Source organism: Haliaeetus albicilla, chromosome 11 (genome assembly GCF_947461875.1).
Source record: "Haliaeetus albicilla chromosome 11, bHalAlb1.1, whole genome shotgun sequence".
In the NCBI taxonomy this organism is placed as follows: domain Eukaryota; kingdom Metazoa; phylum Chordata; class Aves; order Accipitriformes; family Accipitridae; genus Haliaeetus; species Haliaeetus albicilla.
The window spans coordinates 31031481-31047637 of record NC_091493.1 but is presented as its reverse complement, the minus strand read 5'-3'; the positions used below and the strand labels follow the sequence as shown (position 1 = coordinate 31047637).

The 16157-nt window shown below is 40.7% G+C and overlaps 1 protein-coding gene across 2 annotated transcripts in view; it reads right to left on the bottom strand.

Annotated features, from left to right (window-relative positions):
• ACSL5 (acyl-CoA synthetase long chain family member 5) overlaps positions 1-16157 on the bottom strand; it is a 31160-nt gene that overhangs the window by 8487 nt on the left and 6516 nt on the right. The window contains exons 2-9 of one of the 2 annotated variants that reach the window (XM_069796979.1): positions 11574-11748; positions 6942-7055; positions 3502-3687; positions 2845-2953; positions 2110-2174; positions 1929-2030; positions 1496-1595; positions 94-272 (exon numbers count right to left, since the gene is read on the bottom strand). In XM_069796979.1, coding sequence (XP_069653080.1) covers positions 94-272; positions 1496-1595; positions 1929-2030; positions 2110-2174; positions 2845-2953; positions 3502-3657 — 711 coding nt within the window. In that variant the 5' untranslated portion in view covers positions 3658-3687; positions 6942-7055; positions 11574-11748. Of the gene's footprint in view, positions 1-93; positions 273-1495; positions 1596-1928; positions 2031-2109; positions 2175-2844; positions 2954-3501; positions 3688-6941; positions 7056-8231; positions 8314-11573; positions 11749-16157 lie in introns of those variants that run through there. The other variant, XM_009929790.2, reaches the window with a different exon arrangement.

The window sequence follows — 16157 nt, the reverse complement described above, 5'->3', positions numbered from 1 at the left end:
TACATTAAGTGTCATTGTTGCCAGAGAAGGTCCAGATGTCTAGCTGGCAAGGTATTCCTCTGCAAGATCAAGCAGAAGCCTTTAGTCACCTACCTCAACCTCCTGCAGTGCTAGAATTTCAACTCCCACTTTAGCTCCTCTGTCCTTGAGCTCTTTATCAAAAAGATCCATGAGAATGATAGTCTTCAGACATGGGGTCTTTTCTTTCTCACAGTTCTCAAGCAAGATCTGTGCCTTCTCGGGCTTATCACAGATCACTACGCTTATGTCAGCTACAGAAAAGAAATTACATTTCAGAAGTCTTTTTAGAAGACATGAGGCTAGTGAGTGACAGCTCAGTAGCACATACATTTAGAACACAGCATTGGTTTGTTCTGAAACCACTTGTATTTGTTCATATGAATTCAGTGGCTGGCTTACAATGCTAAGAAGGTTCCTTCTACCATGGCCAAGTGATTGGGCAAACTTGAGTTTCTAGCTATACAAAGTGAGGGCAAATGCCGAGGAACTGAAGACAAATACCTTCAGTCACAGTAAAGATAAGCATTTAAACTTTTGGTATTGCCATAAAAGCTCAGAATTGTCCTCACTGATTGTTTAGATTTAGCCATCTTCCTTAAATATAAAGAAATTTGGACCTGTTTGAAAGAGGTAGCTAAAAGTATTGAGTTAATGCCTCAGCTTCCCTGCATGTGCAAGGGTTTTATGCAATTACAAAAGCATTTCCCCTGAAGTTGGCAGAGGAATTGGATTTGCCTGAACATGCTGCTTCCCTGTTAGCCTACTAAGTCACAGCTGCATAGTCCCAAGGCAAGACCTGTTTGCAACGTTCACCAGCATAACTGTTAAAGTGATTTTGCTTGGCAAATCCTATTTATGGGTTGGATCCCAGATCATTGTGACAACAGTGGATATTTTTTTTTCCCCCCCATATCTCTCCTAAGACTGGGGGAAAAAAGTTTGAAGATTTATTCAAGCTTCCTCACCAGTTTCTTCCATGATGGCATGATAGTTGTTGCTTCTGTAGAACAACAGGCCCTAACCAGATAGATTGAACAGATTAAAGCATATCTTTACCCCTCCTTTCTCCACTCTTTACATCCTGCAACTTTAAATCAGAGACACACATCTAGTCTTAATTTGCATGCAAGCCTGTCTACATTGTCTGATTGTTTGGCAGTGTGGGAGTTCAAGATTGCAAAACCTCAAATAGCAAATAGTTGAGCACTCTGCAAGATGGTCTACAGGATCTAGCAGGTCTTCAGTGGACTTGCACTCAAGACCCTAGGAGACATAGGAAGCCCACTGGCTTCTTCTAGGCATTGAACCATGTTCCCTGCAAAGCAGCTTAATTTGCAGAAATTGTCTATAAAAGTATAAAAGCAGTAAGGTTAAAGCTACTCTGATTTTTGCATCAAATTCCCTTGAACTTCAGCCTTCTCAAAAGAAAGCTTCTTAGAAAAATCATTATGAAATAATGGAAGTCAATAGTTACCTTTGTTAACAATATATATAATGGCCTCTGGCCCCAGAGTGTCATAGAGTGGAACAGCAACCATTGAGTAAGTGTAGCAGGCATACTCTGAAATGATCCACTGAAGAGAGAAAAATGGTAAAGCTGAGGAAAACTAGCAGCTCACAAGACAGGATTACCTACAGATTTCATACAGTTTGACGAGCCCGTGCACACATTAGTAGTGGGGGATGTGTAAGGAGCATGTCCATGAGATTCTTAGAGTAGTGAGAGTTCAAAATCATTGTATTACATGCCTGGCATGCTATGTGCTCAGTCAGTAATAAGGGAACTGGAAAAGGAAAAGCCAGTTGTGATTGTTCCCTGTGTGGCCTCAAGCTATTTAAATACAGACCTTCCTCTCTCCCCAGGGTGTCAGAATATTCAGGGAAAGAATATTCAGTTTGTTGCTTACCTCTGGCCTATTCTGAGCAAAAATGCCAATAAACTGGTTTGATGATTGTTTGCATCCTTTCTGCAGAAGCCCTGATCCAAGGAATTGAGCTCTGTCCAAAACCTGTAAAATAGTTTTCCCCCCACTTTAGTGTTACAAGACAGTATCCCAATTTAAATCATTTGTCATGTACAATACTCACCTGTTTATATGTCAGCCACTGATAAGGTTGGTTGGGTTTCCTGTAGCCTAAACAGTTGCCATTTCCTAATGGAAGAGTTCAGAAAAGCAATTGTAAAGCTCAGTACTGAAGTTGTGTAGCACTTCAATGCAACACTTTAAGTAGGAAATATTTTCAGTCATCCAGCTAACTGCATGGAGCATGCAAATGCACAGTGTCCATAGTTAAGCACTCTGACCAAACCAAGACTGTAAGACTGTTGGCTTTATCCTTACAAGCAATACTTCCAAGATCTGATGATATTTTTCCATTTCACAACCCACAGGAGACTGAAATTGCTTGCAAGCTATCACATATAGCCCACATTCATGGCACCCCTGAAGTCACATGTGCATAAATTCATTCCTGTTGTAAGCAGACAGTAATTTTACACTAAACTCCACATCATAAGGCAAAGTAGAGGTGTTTCCCCCCAACTCTCTCTGATGCTTGGTATCTGCTGACTCTTCACTGAACTCTACCATCTTACACTTCAGATGTTTGTTCCTGCCCAGTCTGCCAACTAAGACTACTTCTAAATCGGGGGGGGGGGGGGATAAAAAAAAAATATGGTCACTTTGTGTCCACCCCACAGAAAGCTAGGAAAGCTTTTGCTAGCCTGAACTATTACTACAGACAAAAGGCAAGGCAAAAGAGCTTGGAATAATTTTATTTACTTGTGATAGGCAAGTACTAACTAGCAGATGCAAAGCTTACCAGAAGCATGCAGTCCTCTCTGGAAAACTTCATACAAGGTTTTACCATCTTCAAAGTAGTAAGAAAGCAGGTTATTATCTGTCAAGAGTGCACCTCTTCTGGCTCCTCCCTAGGAACAGAGCATAGTTATGGAACCGTGCAGAACAGATGCAATGATGTCATTTGTTCCTCAGCCATTCTTCCAGCAATCCCCTTTAAAGCACTTCAGTAGCATTGCATTGTTAGGGAAGTCTCATTTTCCTTCCTGATTTTGATCTACTCAGTCATCAGTCATATGCAGAGGAATTTTCTAGGTGGCCTAGATTAATATTCAATTACAGGTTATTAGAGAGAACTTGACTAAGATTGAGTGCTACCACTTGCCTAATTACATGAAGTCTACCGCCAGCCTCAAAGCATTTAAAATACAGAAAAAAGTCAGTGACAGCCAAGGCCATCCGACAAAAAGCCCACCTAATCCTGTTGCCAAGAGCTGCTGTTTCTCACTCTTAGTGTCTTAAGACTTCCCTTCTCCCCACCATACTGTTGAGTTGTACACCTGGGAGAGAAGGCTGTGTGTATCAGACAGGAGAGTTTCCACTGATACCGAGTCAGAATGGATCAGTATTCAGATTAAGCTCAAAACTAGTCCATGCCCACAAGCAGAGTAAGTATTACCTCAATTCCTATTGACTGCTTGTTCAAGTCAACAGGAGGCAAAACAGGTTTTGGCCTGCTTATCACCCACAGGAAGATGCCAGCTCCAAATACAATCAGACTAATCAATGCTGGTGTTGGGAGCGGTGAGAACAAGACTTGAAGTATCCAGATCATTGTGCTGGATCAGTGGAGCCAGAGTTGAACCTGAAACAAACAGGAGGATTAGTAGACATGAGTTAGAATCACTCACTACCTATGAGCCATGGTTACTTAAGTAAGTAGTTTGTTAAGCAATACTACAAATCATTTCAGCAGTTTGTCCCTACAGAGTCCTGGTACCATAATGAAGCATGCTTATGCAATGTTTTAAGCCTCTTAAAAGATCTCAAGTCACCTGTCCCCACAAATCTTAATCCCTGCTGCATCCACCTCCACAAAAAGCTGAAGCCTGATTAAGTCAGAGGAGGAACAGATGTCAATTCTTTCTATTCAAGAGTAAAAATCTGCCTGGGGAAAACCAGTATGTAGTTTCCCAAATTAAGTATAACCAAAAAATGCCTACAGTTCAGTGACGTGAGTAGTGGAAGTAAGAAAACGCCTCAATATTATAGCTGTCCAATAGGAGGGGGTATTGCTAAAATAGTAGGGGTATTGCTAAGTTACCTTACATATATAAGTCTGCAACACAAGCAGTATCTTCAAGATCAGCTGCTCTTACTGGAAAGCAGGGTTTATGCTGGACAAGTATTTCAGATAGTGAAAGCGTGCTCAGCATGAGGTACAGCACAAGTCAAAACTGTGAAAGTTACGTTCCACTGGGAAGTGGTGACTTGGAAGTCAATGCGTGCAATGGAAGTCTGGCTGGGAAATATAGAAGCAGTTCTGCTGCTTGCATCCTCCAGAGTCTCTTCCTTCAAGGGCAGGGAAGCAAAAATTGAGAATGCAGGATTTCTTATAGGAGACAAAGAGACATCTACCTCAGCCTCCTCCCTTATAAAAAAGTACTTTAATCTGTAAAATGTTCTGGTACGTTTAAGATTGAATGGCCAAAACAAATCTAGCACAGGTGACTGCTTTTTGTTCTGAATTGACTCAGATCTCACCAACTTATTTTTGCTAGTATCTAAATAGCTATGCAGGACATGACACATCACACTTTGCAAGATGAATAACCACACCCTTTCAAATTCCTTCATACAGAACCAAGGGAACTGGGTCAGTAGATAGCAAGACAGCTAGCAACTAACTAAATCCCTGTACAAGAAGAATACCAGGCATTCTGGAGCAATGGGCTCCAGTTACCCTTTAACTATAATTCCAAGAAAGTTGAAGGTATTTTCCAAACAGTTAGTAAATTCAGCCAGGCCTCTAAGCCAGAATTTGAGTCTCTGAGCCCAGACTGACCAGAGTTAGATCACCCATATCTGGTTTATGGCTTGTAGTTTTCAGTTTCCAGTGGCTGTGTTAATCAGCAATCCTAATGTTCTCTAGTGAGGACAATTGTCTTTGTGGTAAGGATCAGAGAACCCACTAACCCCAAATGTTCCATGCAGCAGCAGATAAGTCACTGAAAACCTTTCTGTCAGGGTGTTCTCATCTCCCCACTGACTCGCATGCAAGGCAGTTTCTGCCAAGACATCTAGGATGACTGAACATCAGGCTCTGATGGATAATGGTGCTCGAAGCAGAGAAATCAAAGTTTAGAGAGAACACCTGATGAAATTGAGAAATGCCTGAAGATGATTAAATGCAGCAAAGCTTTTGCCTTCAGATTCTGAATGGATTTCACAAGTCTCTCACATAGAGAGAAAGAGAAACCAGACACTAGTCTAGTCCCAGTGTAACCTAACCAGCATCCCTATAGCTAGTCAAGGATGATTTTCAGTTGTAAGCCAAATGGATTTTTAATTTAAAGACAGACCTGTTGGCAAGTTTATCTCTAAAGCCTGGGAAGTATTGCATGCTCATTTGCTTCTAGGTTGGGGGGTTTTTTTAGTAACTGTCTTCATTAGTCCTCTTACAGCATTGAATGAGACTATACATATGAGAGTCAAAACCTAACATCCTTTAAAGCTACAGAAGTTCATGTTGCGTTAAAAAACCCACAGATACCTAGATCTTGTCTGCAATACACAAAAAAATGCTCTTCATATCTGAAAGACTGTTTCTAATTCTCCTACTTTATAAATAGAATAGTGACAGCGTTTTGCTTTTACTTTCCAACCATGTTTCCTCAGATGGGTTTTAGTCATTCCTGTCAAAGTATGTAAGGTGTGTTATTCAAGCTGTGGCGAGAGAGCGTCAGCAAATTTGTCTCAATTCCCATCATTGGGACAGTTGTTTCCTATACCTAGAGCTTCTGCTGTAACTACTTGTCAAATACAAGTCTCTGCTAGTTAATTACCTCTGCTATCCTCCAAAAGCTACTTAATCCTGCTGCCCTTAAAGCAGAAGAGCCAGCAGAGAGTATAAGAGTCTGTACTTGACAGAGTTTTCTGTCCGTGGGAAGAGAACAGCTCTACCCTAGATCTGTCCTATGGAGCAACTACAACCAGAGCTTAACGCACAAATCCCAACGGCCCGTGCATACATAATACCTGATCTATATCAACTGAGTGGAAACTCAACTCGGTGCAGCACGAGACAAAGCCAGGGCATTTTTGACAGACACCAGCTGCCACTGCAGGGTGAGTCTGAGCACCAGCTGCTTTCTTAAGTGTGTGGGGACAGGGGTGGAGTGCTTGAAACCCCTGAGTTTTGAAAGGCTTGGTTCCCAGTGACCAGAAAGATACAAAATGCACAGGATGTCTCAAACCACCTGTTAGGCCCCTTGTGCAATAAGATGCTAGACAGTTAAAGTCTACTTAGGTTGTCTGCCCTGATCAATGGTCAGGGATAAGATGCACTAGGCTCTGGAGTGCAAAGGCTTAGTTTTTATCAGAAGAGATTACAGTCATATCATTTACAGCCTTGAGTTCAGGAGTACATGTTCTCATTTCTACTGTATGCCCCCTCCCCCTGCAACATCTACAACAATTCCATCACTAGCTAGAAGGAATGAAACAGTTATTCTCCATTCTTCCCAAGTCAGGAGATTCTCTCCACTGGAAAGTAACTGAGCTTTGTGCCTCCAAGCATATAAGTATGAAGAAAGAAATCAGCATCATCTCCATGACAGTAGTTCTTTACAGACAGCAAAACAACCTCTGATACTTGCACAATTTCAGAAGCAACAGTCATGCACTGCCTGGGAAAATGTTTTCTAGAATTATAGTCTTTGTCTCAGGTTTGCCTAAGAAACAGTTTGCGTATGCTTTTGAGGTGATCATGAGAACTTCTTGATCACCATTAGTAAGGTGACATTCTTTCCAAGCAGGAAGAGTGGAGTACAACCAACTACACTGGGGTCACTAATTAATTAGTTAACCACTAGTAGCTGACTCTTTATATTTGCTTACACAGTGCAGCTCTTGGCTGGTGTCCTGCAGATGTGAGCCACTGTGGCAGTTCTTACTCCTTGGAAGCATTATATCCCATCTTCCTCCAGCTGCAGCAAGGAGAAGTCTTGTGTTCTGCAGGGTTTAGGAACATCTAACTTTTAGCATCCAGAGAGAAGCTAAAGTGCAAAAGCTTAGCAGCGACTGCTGAACAGAGCCATGTAAAAACCACAAAGCAAAATCCACAGTAACTTGCATTAAGCCTAAGATACACTTTAGTTAGGCTTTGCTTTCAGAGTACCTCTTGTGAAAGTCAGAGCCAAACAGTTCAAGCACCCTTTGATCTTGCCTGAGAAGCGCTCTGCTAGGGGGTGGGAAAGAACGAGGCCTCAGTAACTTACTTTCAGGAAGTATAGTGCTCTGTGGTTTGAGACTACGTGTTACAGGCTGTTTCTGGGCCTTAGTTATGAAACCTACTGAACTTGGGCTTTCAGTATACTTAAATAGAAAGGCCATTTTTTATAAAGATTTTTACTATGTCTGATAGTACTGTCCCTCCACGAGGAGGGCAATGACACCATAACACTGCGTAGTACTAAAAGTAGTTTTGTCAGATAAATTGAAAAGCCAAGCTTTGATATATATTTTTATATCAGGTTTTCTCCTTGAAAACTACCTCCTCAGAAAGGTAGAACGTTCAACTAGCCCTTTGAAGTTTTGAAAAATTTAAAAGATGGTCAGTATAATGGGTTCTGTTACTGTTTATCCTATTAAATAATACAGGATGATGTTCTTGCAAAACATGCATGCATCAATGTTATATTAATAGGAAATTATCTCTAGACACACAACAAACATGGTTTAAAGAGCTAGAACTAAAGCTCAACTTGAAAATTCACATAGAACTCCTAAGAAAGCTAGAATATCATCATTAAGCACCTTACATAGCCACACAGAGAAAAGGTAGCACTAAAAACTTTTAGATACTAGTGTCTTTTTATCACCACATATTATTACAGCACTTATACTATGAAGAGCAAAGGTATATCTGAACTTAACTCAGCCTGAGGTTAACATCTAACTGATAGCATACTACCAGAGATTTCTTAGCAGGCTCCTGAAAAAACTCATTGTCTTGAACCCTGCAGCTTATCACTGCACTTACACGTAGGTTATAGTAAAGCCCATGTAAGTAACAACAAGCAAGCCCATTAACAATAAAATAAAAGTAGAACTTCATTGCTTATACAGAAAATATTTCAGAGCAAATGCAGAGATGAGAACCAAATGAAAGAGATCAAAAATACCTACCATTATGAAGATGGGGTGGGAAACCAAACTCTTTTCCTTAAGTAAAAGGGAGTCTTACCAGCACAGTAGCAAACCAACACGAATTAGGTAACACTCATGTTAAAAACTACAGCTAGTTCCCTCTCCCCAGTTTAAATAAATCAGCAAGCAAAAAGCATGCTGGGAAGGGAGCTTGTAAATGGGAGGAACTTGCACAGGGGAACTGAAGTGGTTAGAAGAAAGAAAAAAAAAAAAAATGGAGGAAGTTGTTGAGTTTTTTGTTTGTTGATAAAAGGAGCTGGAAGTTTACACGTTTTGAAGAGCTAGGTGAAAAGTAGACCAAACCCTTTTGAAATTATATTTATTGTTTATAATCTATTTGCTATTATTTTCTCTGTGTATAAAGCTGTTCTCTCAAAAATAGCAATTTTGTCTCTATAGTTGCACGTACATTTAGTTGAGAAGAGCTTTGTAGCCTGTAATGCTGACAAAATGCTTTGAGTATAGTATTTCTCATATACTGCTGTAACATACTTGCTGGTGGCTAGATCCTCATTTCTGCTGCTGGTTTTGGTTTATTTGGTTTTGGTGGGGTTATTGTTGTTGGTTTTGTTCTGTTTTGGTTTTTTTTTTTCTTACTCAAAAGCTACCTACTTCTTTCTGCTGTGGTATAGACTTACATATGTGTAATTATTTGCACAAGGTAGCAGTGAATCATGTTTCAAACTTCAGGTTTGTTTCCTGCTATGACAGGGATTTTCTTCATGGTTTTACAGTTGCATTTCTCTGTTTAAAAATTTATAGCTGCTGCAGTTTCCCTTTTTCTCTCTGATGCTTGTCTAATATAACTGGAATTTTCCAGCAGGTTTGGAGGGCTGGGAAGACAGTAGCTTCACCTATCTCTCTTCTTTAGTGCCTTGACCTCAGATCTTGGAATTGTTTTCCCACTTAACAGTTTGCCCATCTGAAAGTTTTTCCACAATGCATGATTTCAGAATAATCTGCTTAGCTAGACTAACTATAGCTGGGATGGAATAACATTGCATGTACTTGCATCCAGAATGCAACCCATCCTGGACCTTAGCTTGCTAAAACACATAGCCTCTACTAATTGCAATTGGGTTTTTTTGCTGCTGTAAACTTTATGCTATTCAGGTAAAGCTAACTTACACTGTAATTGTGGCATTATTTACTAATGCAGATATACTTTTAGGGAAGCTGAGGCTTAATTCACTGATTTTGCTGTAATTTTTACATGAAGATGAAAAAGAAATAGCTTGTTCTGCATAAAACTCCTCTGCCTTTGGCTTTGCCTACCCTGACCTGTTCCTGTGGCATTTAAGTGAAGCTGTAAGCTTCAGCTTTAATAGTGCCAGTCAAGGTGCATTTATGCTTAGAGAAAGGCAATGCCTCTTACAAAGAAGGGAAAGAAAGCCAGGCTCCTAGCCCAGCCAGCTCCATTATCACCTTCTTTGAGTGCCTCTGAGGATTTTCCCCATGTAGGTATCTGGCCTCAGGCTGTGATTTTTCCAGGAGGAAGAGAAAAAGCAGTGAATTTGCCCTGTCTCTGATGAGCTGTTGGGTAGCAATGCTGTGTATCTCAGATGCATTGACTCTGGCTGCAAGTGCAAGAGAACATGCCTGCAGCACTGTCCTACCAGAAGCCCAGCATGTGATGCAGAGGTCCCTGAGCCGGTAAGGTTACACTGCATTGCCTGGACTCAGTGGGTCTCGCAGCTCCAACATAATTTGGGTTAAGGGATGTGCATAGAAAAGCCTTGGGGAGGATAGCTTCTCCTTAATGATTGGTTCTGTTTAATGCTCATAAATTAGAATACAGCTGATGCTTTTTCCCAAGTGACATGCAAATTCTGAGGCTTTTAATTTTTGATACTGCCTCAAATGATCTGAATAAACTCCAGGTTTTTATTACAGGCAAAAATCCATTTGTTGCTAGTAATTCTCTGCCAGAAAATATAGCAGTCATGAATAACTCAACCTTTGCTGTTTTTTGTACATGTATATAAAATGTATACCTGCATCTTTCATACCCATTAGCAAATTAAGATGAGCAATAGGTCAAATACACGTATAGAAAGTTCAAGTTTTTTCCTTTCTGTCTTGTGACTGTCACAAGAGATTTGCATAGAGGATGGATAAGATGAACTTTTATAATAAACCTTAAGGTTATGGCATTACATGAGCTTTTGCTTTCCAAAGATGCCAAAAGAGCCCATCTACCTATAGCAAATAGCAGAGGATATAAATAAATGAAGGGGAAGCATTAGCTCAGTGTAGTTTTCTCTGTTGTCACTTCAAGACTTGGATCTAAATTTTGAGTCTGTGGGAAGTGTGGGCTCACTTAATTTGAAGGGGTTTTGAATTCCAGTTTGTTTTCTTAGTGCTATGAAAATAATCATTCTTTATTGCTCTGCTACACTTTTCAAGGGCAGCCTTCTGGCTTTTTTAAAGCAAAGTAACTGCACAGGGATATAAATAATCTTCTCAGAGCATAAGTGGGTTCCTCAGAGAAGGTATTATGGACAGGACGATGGGTTTAGGACTTGGAAGAGCAGCATGCTTTTTGCCAGTTCTCTTACTTGCAGCTTGATTTCTGGTTAATCTTTGTCTCTGCTATCCTCTCCTTTGTTACAGCTGCAGCTCTGTATACAAGCAGAGAAGGCTCCATCTCTAGCTACACCAAGCAGTTGTACCAAGGCGATGGCAGCAGTCTGGTACACCATATTCTTAAGATCTGTGCTTTTAAAACATTAAAAAAAAGGCATTGTAGCCAGCTTCTGTGTCCTTACTTAGGGATTAAGGTCCTACTGTAGCAAATGTTGCCAATAAGCTTGTGTGTATAAATGATCTAGCATATAACAAGCTTTTACTGACAAGATCTCAAAACCTACCTGTGATGCTGTGGAACCCAATGATTCTTCTATTTCTGGAACTCTTGTTTTAAACATGATTCTGAATGGGAGCCTGGCACTGGTACTCTGTGTACTGTATCTTTAAATAGACATAACTAACAAACTGATAAGAAAATGGCTTCAGCCAGGACGGTAGTCAGGTTTGCCAGTTCCAACCAGTCTATAGCAACAGGGCGTGTTCAGGTGGTTGCTGTTACTCAGGCTGTGATTTCTCTGTATGCCACCCCTGAGCCCAGACTTCCTTTTTTAATAAGGTGGAGCCAATTACACAGCTGTTGCCTTTAACCGCACACAGTGGGATTACAAGAGTGCATTGGATCCAGGTGTTGCAGCAAATTAAGACTATTGTCCCACTTGTAGTACTTCTCTGCAGGAGCAGGAAGCCTAGTACTTAGGAAGCATGGGCTCTGATCAGGAGAGATTTGCTTACCTTCCTTCAGCGCTGGTGGAGGGGCTGGTGCAGCTTTCTTCCTTCGCTGCTTTACAACTCCTGGTGGGTGTTCAAGGGTTGGTGCTTCCCCAGCTCCTGTGGCAGGACTAAGCCCCGAATCATTGGTGTGTGGCTTTAATAAACAGGCAACACTGCACCCAGGTAACCTTTGAACCTGCGTTGCAACAGGTTCAAAGGTAAAAAAAATTATTCCTGATCAAATATAAAGAGCAATTTTGGCTGGTTAGAAATGTTAAACATACGACTCTTGCGCAACAGCTTTAGAAGAGAGCAGCGCACTGTGAAAGCTAACCCCAGCCCTGCAAAAGCTGTGCACTTGGGTTTTTAATAGGACTCTCATTTACTCAGGGTATGCATGGGGCACTGAATCAGTCTTGTTCTGCTGAGAAAACCTGCCTCTTAGATTGTGCTTTGAACAAGCAAACATATTCTGATATTTTTCCTTACTGCTTTGTGTAGGGGCCTCTCCTTCATCACGTCCGACCGCTGAGGCGTGGGTTCCCTTTACAGCTCAATTGGTCCGTGAAGTCGTGTGCTCCTTTATGGGGGGGGCTCTCAGTGCAGGGGATGTACGGGGGGCTGGTTATCTTACCATGATGCACCTTTTCTTTTGAACTTGTACAAAGGGTATTGCACATGCTGGACTGGCAAGTAGGCTAAGCCTGCTTCATCAGAGATTTATTGTGTTGATTTAAGTGTTCGGGGTTTTTTGTTTTGTTTTGTTTTTTGTCTTCTTCCATCTGCAAAATGGGAGAAACAGAGCTGCTGTGCTTGGCACTGCTTGAGAAAGACTCAGCTGAGAGATGCAGTATGCAAGCTGGGCTGGCTGGTGGAGCTTCTTTGCTTCACTTCCAAAGGCTGTGGATGTGATCTTTGGAAGAAGGTTTCTCCTCATGATCCAAGATAGAAGGCTGAATACCAAATTCCTTTCAGCACTCACTTCATACTGTCAGGACTGGTCAAGATCATGAAGCTTTTGTTGATCCAGGCCTGGTTTGACTGGTGCTGGAATTTGACTCCTGTATGATATTTGAAGGGTAAACCAATATTAACACTTTTCACTTATGATCTTAAGTATTCTTGATTGGGGTGGGGGAATCTGCCTGTATCAGTGGACATGAATAAAAGTGGAAGCATCTGTGCCAACGCGAATTATCGTCGTAGACCTTCAGTTTGCAATCATCTCCTCTAAGTTTTTATAAATTGTCAGTTTGAGGAGGATGAAAGAAAATGAGTGGGATGGTTTCAAACTTGGTGTAAAGAGACGGTACCGGTGTGCAAGTCTCTTGGCTCCTGTCTGTGGTGCAGCTTGCATGTGGGAAACAAAGCAGTCAATTTAATGCTGTTATGAGGTATGCAATAAATACTAGTAATTAGTAGCTGGGCAGGTACCTGTTCAGTGTAAGTGGATATTGCCTAACTGCCTCAAAAGAGCTAGAGTGACTGACACCATCTGTGGTTTTGGCTCCTAGATACATCTCACATACCGATGCAGAGGTGGAAGCATAGCAGAGTCACGTGAGGAGGGAACAAAGCTTATTACTCTAGCTAGCTGTATGTGTAAAGCTCTAACTGCTTTTCCTTCTCCATCCTTTCTCCCTGGTACATAAAGTACATGGCTTTTTACCTCTTTTGAACAGCAAATTAATCCAAGTTGTGATGTTTTGTCACCTTTCACCTATATAGTTGCTTCCCAGTGAATAAAGACCATTGATTAGTTCACTGTTAAAAACCGTTCTGGGAGTCCTAAGCAATGCTGAGCAGTGAGTGTGTCATCTCTGACTTGGGTAGGTTGGGCTCTTAATCAAAAGTCTTGCTGAATTGGTAATGATGGGTAACCATTCTTCAGCTTGTTTTGAAAGTAGGTGTGAGAAAACATGTTCACAAGCCCTAGAAGACACATGGGCTTGCATTCAGTAGTGCAGGCTTGTCTGTGTACATTAGCTGTGTTCCTTGTTGTTTCTGAATGAGTGATGCCGTAGTTTGTGATCTCAGTGACCAAAGCACATGACCAATGACATAAAATAGACTAGAACAGCTGTGGAAACATCACCTATGTCCCAGTTCTGAAAAAGAGAAGCTCAAGGTAGACCTACTCACACAGGTTTTTTTCCATAAGTTTGGAAAAAACATGCTTTCAGTTAATGAAAATGTTGGTAATTTTTCCCCTCAGGACTAAATTACAAAGGAAACAGATGACACATGGAATGAAGAATTCTCTGTAGGCTAGCAGGGGCTCTATGAATTGTACCAAGCTAGTCATTTTCAAAATCTCTGAGCGGGTTATGGCTCAAAATATTATTCAAAGTATTAATTTTTGACAGAAGTGTCTGCATGCACATGGTTTTTAAGCATGTGATAATCCAAATTTTCTTTTGCTAGTTTTTATAGGTGCTAGAAAGCTCAATAGTTTGCCTTCTCTGTTTAGATCCGTTTTCTGTGTTTATCTGAAGTATCACTAGTCACATTAACATTTCTTTCAAATATCACACAAGCAATTTAATCATTTGCCCTTTATGCAATTCCCTTGACACTTGAATGATGAAGAATATGCACCAAAAGGGAGCAAAAGAAATTGAAAGGAGTGTTTCTTCCAGCTTTCTTCCAGCTCCATTACTGACAGCAGGATTCACAGGATATATTAGATACCTGCCAGTGAACATACAAGTGTGTGGTATCCCTGAATGCTGATTAAAAGTGATTCTTGCTGAGATTGTGCAACCAGTCTGAGCTGTGAAGAGTGGAGCTAAAGGTCATTACCACACAAAGCTGGAGTTTAATCACTTCTAGGTAACATACAAGAAGCCTTTTTTTATTGGTCTTGTGAAATCTACTCAAATGCAATAGGCTGTTGAGTGATAAACATGAAACAAACTCTAACCCTTCAGCCTAAATAATTGCTCTGACAGTAGAAAAGTTTGGTGTCAGGATATTATAAGTCATTCTTACTGTGTTAAAGCATTTGTATAAAAGGGATGGATGTATAGTTAAACTGTTTAGATCAATTAATGAGACTTCATGTTTGAATACTTGCAGTTGCTCTGTGGTGCCCAAGAGCAGCTGCATGCATATTTTCTTGGGTGGTACAGGTGCTGCATAAATTGAAGGATCTGACTGAATTTGCTGCTTCCACGTTAATGCTGATAATCTTGCATTCTCCTCTCTCCATGCAGAGCTCGAGTGGCATGTGCCAGTGTCTATGGTTTTAAACCCAGACGAAACAGACATTTAAGATAACTGTAGATGTTAAATACACACAAGTATGAACTGGCACCAGTCACTTTGCAGGAACTAAAAGTATCTGTTTTATATCCTGACTTGCTGACTCTTAGCATAACTGACAGATGATTCTACTGATTTTGACTGGAAACTATGTAATACTGTGGATTTACATTGGTCTATTTGGGATCAGAATTTGTCCCCAAAAGACTAGTTCTTCTGAGCTCTGACAGAGAAGATATTTGGCATTGATTGCTTCTGTTCCATCTGATAAGAATCATAGATGAAAAATTAATGAAGCTGTCTGCATAATTTCCAACAAAGTAAAGCCATTCCTATCTCAAAAGCACTGAATGCCATATATTGCATGTTAACTCTGGAGACCATCCAGCACACATGCTGCCTGGCTGCATGGCTGTGACAGCAAGGCTTTGATGAAGGTCTGTGGACAGATTAAATTATCAGATCTTTTCCTCCTCTAAAGGTTGATGACATAATGGCAGCTGCTCAAACATGAAGTGGGCAGACACAATGGATACAAATGAGCTTAGATCCAGCTTGCAGCAACTCATGAAGATTTCATGGTATTTAACTCCTGGTGAAAATGAGACCTGCCTACCAAAGTTGAGGGTGTGCTGACATTTTGAAGCTCAACACAATTTTGTCGTTGTGTCCATGCATAGCTTGGCTTCTGCATCAGCTCCAGACTTTCAAATCCAATCCTGAAACACAGTCCAAGAACTGAAGCTTCTGATTCGTTTAGTAGTTTTTCATAGTTTGACTCTGTTACTGTGCCTACACATTTACCTGAACGTTTTGCTGTGCTTAACCTCGCCAGGATAAAATGTGGGCAAGAGAAGCAGATGTGACAGTTTCTGAACAGAGACTTTGACTATTGACCATTCAAACTGGAAGTAAAAAAAATGGACCAACTCTTTCTTGGTGACTTTAGACTTTGGATCTACGGACTAATAAAAGAGAAGAAAGCTAATGTTCAAAGTGAGCAATATCTGACGTGTAATATTTAGATGAGGAAAGTTTAAAGACCACTTGGATTGCTTCTGAGTGTTATCACAGTGCTGTAATTTGTTTAGATGGTTAAACTTTTGTTGAAACAACCAAATTCTATTTCTAGTATACATAGCCATGAAGATTTGATTTGTCAATGTCAGTCCGGAGTAATTTAGCTGAACAAGAGAGCCAGCAATTTTTTTGTTGTTGTTTAAGATACCATGCTTTTGATGGCAGATTAGTAAATACATTGGTTTGCTAAGATGTCTGCTACAGTCCTTCATGTGTTGTGTCTTGGACTTCACCTGTGCTTAACACAAAGGATAAGCCTTG